General features: G+C 54.3%; 1 protein-coding gene across 4 annotated transcripts in view; it reads right to left on the minus strand.

Moving 5' to 3' along the window:
- PRMT1 (protein arginine methyltransferase 1) overlaps positions 1–10,463 on the minus strand; it is a 13,012-nt gene that overhangs the window by 1,038 nt on the left and 1,511 nt on the right. Inside the window, exons 2-10 of one of the 4 annotated variants that reach the window (XM_008575386.1) lie at positions 7,809–7,862; positions 7,140–7,241; positions 5,898–6,053; positions 5,695–5,758; positions 4,451–4,593; positions 3,424–3,511; positions 3,212–3,327; positions 1,927–2,077; positions 1,417–1,538 (exon numbers count right to left, since the gene is read on the minus strand). In XM_008575386.1, the coding sequence (XP_008573608.1) occupies positions 1,417–1,538; positions 1,927–2,077; positions 3,212–3,327; positions 3,424–3,511; positions 4,451–4,593; positions 5,695–5,758; positions 5,898–6,053; positions 7,140–7,241; positions 7,809–7,862 (996 nt within the window). Of the gene's footprint in view, positions 1–1,416; positions 1,539–1,926; positions 2,078–3,211; positions 3,328–3,423; positions 3,512–4,450; positions 4,594–5,694; positions 5,759–5,897; positions 6,054–7,139; positions 7,242–7,477; positions 7,506–7,808; positions 7,863–10,463 lie in introns of those variants that run through there. The other 3 variants (XM_008575389.1, XM_008575388.1, XM_008575387.1) reach the window with 3 other exon arrangements.

A 10,463-nucleotide genomic window follows, 5' to 3' on the forward strand; every position in this document is an offset into this window, starting at 1 on the left:
ACACTGGTGACCCTACTGCTCGTCCTACCCCCAACATCTTCCCTGCACCCGGACTCAAGTGACAGCGCCACGTGGACATCTTCAAACCCACCCCACCCCACCCCCAAGGGCAGAGCTCAGCTGCATCTCTTGCATCACAAGATTTCCCAATCAAGACCATTCCCATCAGCAAATTTCTTCCTTATATTATAAAAAAGAAAACCTCGTTCAAGGCCACTTCCTCCTCCAGTAACACTCAATTGACCCAGCCCGCGGTCTCCACTTCCCCCCCCTCCCAAGCTTCCTGGAAGCCCACACCCCCAGCACAGGGAGTATGGAAAGGCTCCAGGCAAAGTCACCAATGGTCCCAATGACCCCCACTCTGGGTCTCTCTTTCTGTCTGATTAATCTGGAGTTTTTCCACCTGGGCACTCCTGTCATTTGGGGATGGGTGATTCTTCATTGTGGGGAGGGCTGTCCTGTGGTTGTGGGATGTTTAGCAGCATCCCTGGATTCTACCCACTAGATGCCAGGAGCATCCCTTCTCCAGTAGTGACAACCAAAAATGTCTCCAGACAACGACAAATGTTTGCTGGAGGAGGGGGCAGCAAAATTGCCCCCAGTGCAGAACTACCTTCTTTCTCTGGTTCTCTTCTCCCTGACTTAGGAAGTGGGTGTGACCTCAGGCTGCTCCCCTCGGTCCGTGCTGCATCGCTACCCTGAGTATCACTCAGCTTCATGCCCAAGGGCCCAAGACAGCTCCCTCGACCCCAGGCTCCAGATCTTCCATCCTCTTGCCTACTCAGCATCTCCCAACCTCAGAAGGGCCCCTGCTGGACCTCCTGACTTTGCCCCAGACCTGCTCCCCCCAACCCGTCCTCCTATTTCTCAGCTGATAGCAACTCCATCCTGCCAGGTGCTCAGTAGGATAAAGAAAGAAGGAAACACACACACACACCCCTCATCTGGGCTAGGAAATCCTGTTGGCTCTACCATGGGCCAACTCTCACCCTGACCCCTGCCTCCCAGCTTGACACAGGTCACCTCCAGCTAGAGTTTACCGCATCACTGGCTCCCGTGTCTACAGTGGGAGTGTCAGGAGAGCAGGGGTTTAGCCTGATCATGGCTGAGTCCCTAGGGCCCAGCTTCCGGTAGATGCTCAATAAAATCATGATTGCATCACTGGCTCCCGTGTCTACAGTGGGAGTGTCAGGAGAGCAGGGGTTCAGCCTGATCATGGCTGAGTCCCTAGGGCCCAGCTTCCGGTAGATGCTCAATAAAATCATGATATGTAGACATGCCCAGAGGTCCGAGCCTGGCTAAAGCCAGGGCAGAGTGCAGCCAGGCTAGTGGATAGGTGTGGCACAGAGGGGTTCAGGGACTCCAGAACAGTCAGAGGTGCCTCCCCCAGAAGCCCCTTCCCCGCCGGAGCCTCACATTGTTCTTGGCATTGGGCCGCATGCCAATGGTGCCAAAGATCTCCTCGCCTGTCTTCACTGTCAGGTAGTCCTCCATGTAGAACACCGTCTGCTTCCAGTGCGTGTATGGGGACTCAGGGCCTGGGGGCAAATGCAGGTCAGCCAGCCCTTCCTGCTGTCCCTCTCTGCCCCAGGCCTTCCTCAGCCAGCCACCACAATGACAGTTTACTGAGTGCTGACTGTGGTCACTTTAGCCTTACCAAGCCTTGGAAACAGGGACTTTATCTATACTCTGTGGGTGAGGAAACTAAGGCACAGCACATTCAGGTCACTTGCAGAAAACCATGCAGCTGTTAGATGGCAGGGCTGGCATATGAACATAGGTGTCCCCGTGGCTCCCCATCCCCATTTCTGTCACACACACCCCCATCCCTGAATCCCGCTGGCCTCTCCTCTACATGGGCACGCCTTAACCCTGGCTGGGGGACTGCCTGCCCCATGCGCACAGCCACAGCCACAGCCAACTCACTGGTGGAGAAGCCAGTCCTCTTGTGGCAGCGGGTGAACTCGATGTTGAAGTAGGCCACAAGGGCGTGCACGTAGTCGTTCCGCTTCACTTGCAGGCAGAAGGGGGAGGTGAAGGTCAGGTCTTCCACCTTGACAGTGTAGATGTCCACCTCCTGTGGGACAGGCCCCATGAGCCCTACGCCTCCTCAGATTCCCAGGACCCTCATGCCCTGGGGAGAGTCTGAGCTCCAAAATGCGGCCCCCACCCCTCTTTAAGTCCATCTCCTTCCACTCTTCCCTCCATCCCCCTGGCTCGCTTACCCAGCCCAGGGTTCTCCTTGTGCTCAGTAAATGCCCAGCCTCCTTGAGCCTGTGGCCATGCTATCCCCTTCCCCACTGGTCTTCCCAGCCTGGTTTCAGGCCTCGGCTTCTTATTCATTTCTCATCCTGCCTGTCCCCGCTCCCAACATCCAGCCCAGTGGTCAAACACAAAACCTGGGGTGCCATGGCAGATTCCTTGTTCTCTTTTCTTCCATGTCCAAACCCCAACTTGACAATTCTACCCTAACTCTGTCCAGAAGCCACCCATTTGCCCCTCTCCCTGTCTAGCCAGAACATCAGCATCTTCACTGCAGCAGCCTCTTAATAGAGCTCTCTGCTTCTGCCCTCTCCCTCCATATCATTCTTGACATATCAGCCAACATGGTAATTTTAAAACAGTGACAATCGATCATGTTGAAGCCCTGCTTAACACCTTCCGATGGCTCCCCCATGCTTTCAGGAGGCTGGCCCCAGCAAGGTTCCTGCCCTCCGTCTCCTTTCTCCTTCCTCGCCAGCTTTCCTACCACCCAGCTTTGCCTGCCTCACACATCCTAGCTCTGGGATCTGGTTCCCCATGCAGTCCCAGCTCAACAAGTGCCTGCTGTCACCATATTTTTTATCTTTTACCCATGTGCATACAGACCCACTCATCACCCTGAGCTTTCCACATCCCAGCATGAAAACTAGGGGATTCTGTCTGCCTGCTTTGTGTGTGCCCTCTAGAGTATGTGCCCCATGGGGCAGGGCCAGCCCGTCTTCCTCAATGCTGTGTCCCAGAGCCTGATGCCAGGCATAGCTCACACACTGCAGGGCTCACAAAGGCTTTTAATGGACAAAGTGGCTTCTCTGGGCCTCTAGAGCCACCTCTGACCGACAGGTCAGGCTCCTGAGACCTCAGGCCAACACTCGGGTCCCGGCACATTGGCCAGGGGATGGCCCTTCCTTGTCCAACCCTGGAGGACACCTGGCTATGCCCACCCCCTCACCTTTATGAGGCAAGCGTTGGTGACCAGCTGCTTGGGGTCCACCACGTCCACTAGGGGTTCCTTGATGGCCACATCTTTGATGCAAGACATGTCAAAGCCATACACATTCTCCCACCCTAGGGAGGCAGGCAGAGAGAAGAGATGAGCTGCAGCAGCCCAGACCCAGAGCCCTTGCCTGGCCCACCTCACTGCTCCCCAGGCCCTGTGCTCACAGTGGATCTTATAGTCTTTGTACTGGCGGTCCTCAATGGCTGTCACATACAGTGTGGCTCGGTCTGGGAAGATGAGACCATCGGGCGCCTGGAGAGGGGACAGGGAGAGGGCATAAAGGGCTGGGGCACTGGCAACACTGCCTCCAATCCTCACCAGTTTGGCCTCTCTATCCACTCCCTCTGCTCCCACCCTGGTCTGAGCCACTGTCGTCTCCCACCTGGACTCCTTAGCAGTCCACACTTCCACCCTCATCCCCACACAGCAGCCAGAGGGTGCCCAAGAGCACCTAAGTCAGATCCTGTCCTTCAGAGATTCTGAGGGATCCTCAGAATCCTCCCTGGCTCCTCTAAGAAAAGCAAGATCTGCACTTCCCCAACCCCACCCCTCACCTCCAACTGCTCTTCTAGACCCTCATTCCACTCTGGTCTCCCTGCCGCTCCTGAGACACAGTAAATGAAATCCTGCCCCTGCCCCAGGACCTTCACACTGGCCATTTCTCCTCCCTGGCTCCTCTAAGAAAAGCAAGATCTGCACTTCCCCAACCCCACCCCTCACCTCCAACTGCTCTTCTAGACCCTCATTCCACTCTGGCCTCCCTGCTGCTCCTGAGACACAGTAAATGAAATCCTGCCCCTGCCCCAGGACCTTCACACTGGCCATTTCCTCTACCTGGTGCAGGTCCTTCCCATCCTGCATTCAGGTCCCAGTCACCTCTCCCCTGGGAGGCCTGCTTCGATCTGAGTACCTGGGAAAATGGCCCCAGGTCCCACCGTATCTGTTTGCCCTAGTATAGTTTTCTTCTCAGTACTAACTCTTTCCTAACACGATATTGTCTCCTTGTCACTGTCCAACTTCCAGTGCCTGTTACACCCAGTTGGGGCACCAGCCTACCAAAACCTGTGCAGTCAACCCCTGTATTAAAGCCCCCTCTGGGAAATACCTAGTGTTGGTTGTTTTCCCCCTGGACCCCGGCTGATACGTGGACCCCAGCATGCGTCAGCTGCACCTGTCCCGCCTGGGCCTCACCAGCCACTTGTCCCGGGCATAGAGCACAGTGTTGAGCATAGACTCATAGAAGAGGCAGTAGCCCATCCACTCGCTGATAATGATGTCCACCTTCTCCACCGGAAGTTCCACTTCCTCTACCTTCCCCTTGATGATGGTCACCACTGTGGGACAGATGAGGGCAGCCATGGTCACACCAAGGAAGCTGCCTACTTGCCTCTCCTAGGGCTCTAGAGCTTGGTGACCCCACTCAAGGTAACCATTGACTTCAAAAGGACTGGATTTTGACACCTCCAAAGGACTGTGTGAGCCAAAGCCACACCCTCTTAACTGTTTTCAAATTCAAAAGACCTTGTTAGTTGGGTTTGATGTAATAAGTAACAGCATGGTCACATTTTCAAAATGGATTTACAGGGAAAATGACATTATGGTTGTAATTTGCTTCAACTAGAATATTTAAAGCTAAGCAATGGGTACCTGTGAAATTATGACAATAGTCTCTTAGGAAAAAAAATCACTTCTCTACCCAGAAGGCTACACATCTGGGAAACCTACCAGGTTCCCTACCCCCTTAACCTTGCTGATGGGAACCTGAAGGCAGTTTGGCAACATCTACCTCGCGCCCTAACTCACATTTTTGACCCATGCACTTTACTCTTATAAACTGACCTGTTCACAGTTACACTAGTTTGTGTGTGAAGTGACATTATGTGTAGGAAGGATGAAAATCTCAGAAGCAGCTTAAATGCCCATCAACAGGAGTCTGGTTAAAAAAGCTGGGGCATGTGTATATGGTGGCGGCCAAAAAGAGTGAGATGCCTCGGCATCCTGAAACACGCTACACGACGTGATGGACAGGTGGAAGGAGAGAGCAAGAGACTTGCATGACATGCTACTGGCGTGAAAAAAATACATACATATTTACTTGCAGGTGCGCACTGTCTGGAAGGCAGTGTTGGTTAAGCTCAGAAGCACAGCTGAGAGGTGGATGGAGGCCTCTTCCCGTGGGCCTTCCGCAGTCAACCATATTATTCTATTACTCATTCAAAAAACTAGAGTGCTGCTCGCCCTAGTTTTAAGACAGAGGCGCTAAGCTTGCGACTTTTACGCTCAGGTTCTCAGGCTGCCAGCAGTCCAGAAGACCATGGGGGAGGAACAGCTGAATCTGTAGCCCATCAGTAGTCTCCCACTCCCTTGCCAAGGGCCCCGGGGAAGCTGGGAATCACCCACTCCACTCCCACAAATCCATTCTCTTCCTGGCTCACCATGGTCTAATTTGTTGGCTTTGACGATCTTCACGGCATAATCAGAGATACTGGAACACTCGATCTGAGGGCCCAGGAAGAAGGGTGGTGAGACGCTCCAGTCCCATCCTCAACCCCCAGCCCCCTCCATCTAATCCCTGAACGCTGATGAGCCCCCTCTCCATCCCCAGGCCCAGGCCCACCCGGCTATCTAGGAAACTCACCCCGATGACCTTGCGGGCCCCAGCCTTGGCAGCAAACATGCAGAGAATCCCTGTGCCTGAGCCCACGTCCAGCACCACCTTGTCCTTGAAAAGGTGCCGGTTGTGAAACATGGAGTTGCGGTACGTGAGGGTACGTACCTCATCCTTCAGCATCTCCTGGGGAAAGTGGGGCACAAAGATGCCGTGAGAAGGCCCATGTCTCCAGGTGGAAAACGGGGTGTCCTGGCCTCCAACACACTGACAGTTCAGAGGGCCAGAGCTCAGCTCTCCCACTTGCTTAGTCCCCTTGGGACAAATAATTTCCTTTCTCTATGCCTCAGTTTCCCTATTTGTAAAATCAGATTAGATGGACTAACTCCAACCTTAGCCAGATTCTCCCACTGCCACTTATGCCCCTGTGATCCTTGGCTTTATAAAGTCCTCAGTAATGTAATGCCACTGAACTGTACACTTTAAAAAAAATGGTAATTTTGGCTAGCCGGTTATCTCAACTGGTTGGAGCTCAGCCTTGTAATACCAAAGTCAAGGGTTTGGTTCCCCATATTGGCCAGCCACAAAAAAGAAAAAAAGGTAATTTTATGTTGTGAATATTTTACCAGTTTTAAAAACAAGACCTCGGGCCGGCCCGGTGGCACACTGGAGAAGTGCACCACTTGGGAGCACGGCGGCGCTACCACCGAGGGTTCGGATCCCAAGTGGAGACTGGTTCCCACTCACTGGCTGAGCGTGGTGCGGGCGCAACACCGAGGGTTGCGATCCCGTTACCGGTCAGTAAAAAAGACAAAAAGGAAAAAAAAAAAAAACAAGACCTCAACAAAAAATAAAATAAAATCCCTAGAATGCCACTCCAGCTGCTTTCTGGGACCTCAGTCTCAATCAAAAGGGTCCAGGAGCTGGCTGGGCTTGAGCAGCTGGGGTGCAGTCCCATCACTGGTCACTAGAGGGCGGCAGAGACCAGCAGGCCCTGCCTGACCTCAGGCTTACAGTCTCAGGGACGCAAGTATGGTCCCGTTCCAGCCTTCAGAGAAGGTCCCCACAGAAAGCCAGGCTAACCTTGGTCTCCAAGGCAATGGCTGGGAGAGGCCACCCCAGAGTGTGTGTCTCATACATGCAGCAGAGGAGCAGAGAGGGGCTGCCTGGTGCCAGGGGAGGCAGTGTGCTCACACAGGAAATTAAGTTCCACCCCTCCCAAACATTTAACCCCCTCAAAATTCATCAGTTTTAGGAGCTGTCCACACTCACCTCGTGGATGCCAAAGTGGGCATAGGAGTCAAAGTAGTAATCTTTGGATGTCATGTCCTCGGCATTGGGTTTCTCACTGCTTTCTGCCTGGCCACAGGAAACCTGGGAAGTGGCAGATGGGAGCGTGGGTCAAATCTGGGGGCTCCTCAGAGCCGCTTAAACCTCCAGGTCCCTACTTTTTCCTGGAGAGTAATATAGAACCCCCCCACAAGTCAAACCATGACAATCCTACAGCCCGCCCACCTGCCATTTTGCTTCCCCCAGGAACCCCAAAACGTAACCCCATTTTCCATTTCCAGGACCTCCCCAGAGCACCATCCAGGGAAGCACCCCGATACCTCAGCCACGCCTACCATCTCTCCAGTCTCTCTGCCCCCGTCTCTAGCTCAGCCCACAGCTGGGGAGGGGTGGGGAAGGCAGAACTGGGGCAGACACAGGTAAGGGCAAAGGGGGACTGGAGATGGAGTTAAGGAAGTAGCCACGTTATTGGGGGAGGCCAGATGGGGGCTATAACCTAGAGGGGTTTGTACTAAGTGTTTTGGGGACATGGAGTAAACTAGTTTGAAGCAAGAAGGATCACGGTTAGACCTCTAGAAAGGGCCAGATGTGTGGCAGGATATATTTATGTGGAGGTGGGGGTGGGGAGGGGAATCACAAAAGGATATTTACTTCTTCAAGAGGCGGCTGGAGGCTCATCCCATTAGCCAAGGTGGCTACAAAATTCTAGGAGAGAGTAACAGGGAGAAAGGATTAGCTACTGGGAGTGGCTGGGGGAGGACCTGGCCAGGGGAACCCAGGCTCTTAGGGGCAGTGGATTTCCTGCAATTTTCCTTTTCCTTGATGGGGAGTGGTGGCATCATGAGCAAGCAATGAGGCAGGGCTGTTTAAGAAAGGGATGGGGAGAAAAGAAAGGGGGTCTCCTATCCCAGCTGTGGCTGGAGAGATGGCAGCCCACCCCCACATTGCCCCTCTCTCACAAGCTAGCTGACCACACACACCTCCCCCATCCAGCCCAGAGGAACTGGCACCCACTTGGCACACAGGCACTGACAGCTGTCACTCCCCTTCATCACCTAATCTCCCCATATTAGGTGACACTTCCTGACACACTCCCATCCTGGAGTGCCATGAATAGCTGGAGGGAGGGGGAATGGCAGGGTATGCCCACTAGGCACCTGCCACCTCTGCAAACCAGTTTCTTGTTTGAGAGGATTCCAGGAAAGAGGTGTGGTACACAGGCACCCCCACCAGAGCTAGTGCCCCAGCCCCTAGCTCCTGCCCTGGGCTCAGGAAGCCCAAAGCAAAACCATTTGGGGGGCCGGCCCATGGCTCACTTGGGAAAGTGTGGTGCTGATAACACCAAGGCCACGGGTTTGGATCCCTATATAGGGATGGCTGGGTAGCTCACTTGGGAGAGCGTGGTGCTGACAACACCAAGTCAAGGGTTAAGATCCCCTTACCGGTCACCTTAAAAAAAAAAAAAAAAAAATTTGGAACCAGTCTCCTCACTTACTACCCTCTACCTAGGAAGGAGGTGTTCCAGGGAGGATGGCCAGTTTCTCTTACAAATGAAAGGGCTCCAGAATGTGGCTTGGGGAGTGAGTACCCCCATTCAGACTCCCATCCCAGGCCCTAAAGCCCTCCAGTTGTGGTGCCAAGCCTGAGGCAAGCTCTGGGGAAGATATTTCCTTCACTCACACAGTCCCTGGTCCAGTAGAGAGCCAAGGAGGATGGGGGTCATTGGAGTGACCCCTGGAATCTCCCCCCCGCTCCCGGCATGCATCTTGGGAGCTGACTTCCCACTCTAGAGAACTGCTACAAATAAGGGGTGTAAGGACGAACTGAAACACCATCGGATCACATCTCTTCCAGATGGGACCACCTTCCAAGGCTCCAAGAAGGGCCAAGTCACAGCCATGACCCACTGGGCTCCAAGCACCCTTCCCCCAATTCTCCCAAGCCAGTGAGGATGCCTATAAGAAGGGTGACCAGTGAGGGGATTTCCCGCTGGTTTGGAACCAGTCTCCTCACTTACTACCCTCTACCTAGGAAGGAGGTGTTCCAGGGAGGATGGCCAGTTTCTCTTACAAATGAAAGGGCTCCAGAATGTGGCTTGGGGAGTGAGTACCCCCATTCAGACTCCCATCCCAGGCCCTAAAGCCCTCCAGTTGTGGTGCCAAGCCTGAGGCAAGCTCTGGGGAAGATATTTCCTTCACTCACACAGTCCCTGGTCCAGTAGAGAGCCAAGGAGGATGGGGGTCATTGGAGTGACCCCTGGAATCTCCCCCCCGCTCCCGGCATGCATCTTGGGAGCTGACTTCCCACTCTAGAGAACTGCTACAAATAAGGGGTGTAAGGACGAACTGAAACACCATCGGATCACATCTCTTCCAGATGGGACCACCTTCCAAGGCTCCAAGAAGGGCCAAGTCACAGCCATGACCCACTGGGCTCCAAGCACCCTTCCCCCAATTCTCCCAAGCCAGTGAGGATGCCTATAAGAAGGGTGACCAGTGAGGGGATTTCCCGCTGGGGTGCATTTCTCAATATCGCTGATACCACGACCAGACAACCCCAGTCCAAGAAGGCTTGAAACACAAGACTGGAACCTCCCCCACATGGCTGCACGAGAACCAAACCTCACTGGAAATCATTTCAGGAATCCAGGATCAGGACCCCCCTCTCCCCGCAAAGGGTTTCAGGAAGGGGGAGGTCCTTTCCCATCCTCACAAACTCCCGGGGAGGAAAAAGGTCTCCAGTAGACGGTAAAGCTCACAGCCTATATATATCCCATTACAACTCCCCTCTCAGCCGACATACCCTCCCCTTTGCCAGCCAGGGAAAGCTCCAATGGGGAGGTGGGCTTTGGGACACGCCCCATGAAAAAGACGTCCCTCCCACACACTCAGATATGGCCACCAGGGGGTGCAGCGCGCCGTATCGGGAACGATTTCCGCCGTCTAGATGCCCCCCCCCAAAGGTAGGTCACAGGGGCATGCCCCATCCCCCCAGCTCCTAAAACCATGGGTAGTGGAGAATCCAGGAACAGGAAAGGGGAGGGGTGGGGGACCCATTCTCCATCTTTCTCCAATCCCAAATCGAGAGCGCGGAAAACCTGGACTGATGCCCCAGATGTCCCTGGACCCGGGGGTTGTAGGGAGTCCAGTAGCACTGCCCCTCCCAAGAGACACTCTACATCTTGCTTGGCACCAGGTAAATCTCACCTCACAGTGTGTCCAGATCCCCCGGGAGTAGGGCTGTGGACCTCAGCGGGAAGGTCGGAGCCCCCTCCCCACCCCCCAGGCCCCCTCCCCCGGCCGGGGG

Source organism: Galeopterus variegatus, unplaced genomic scaffold, assembly GCF_000696425.1.
Source record: "Galeopterus variegatus unplaced genomic scaffold, G_variegatus-3.0.2 Scaffold1180, whole genome shotgun sequence".
NCBI lineage: Eukaryota > Metazoa > Chordata > Mammalia > Dermoptera > Cynocephalidae > Galeopterus > Galeopterus variegatus.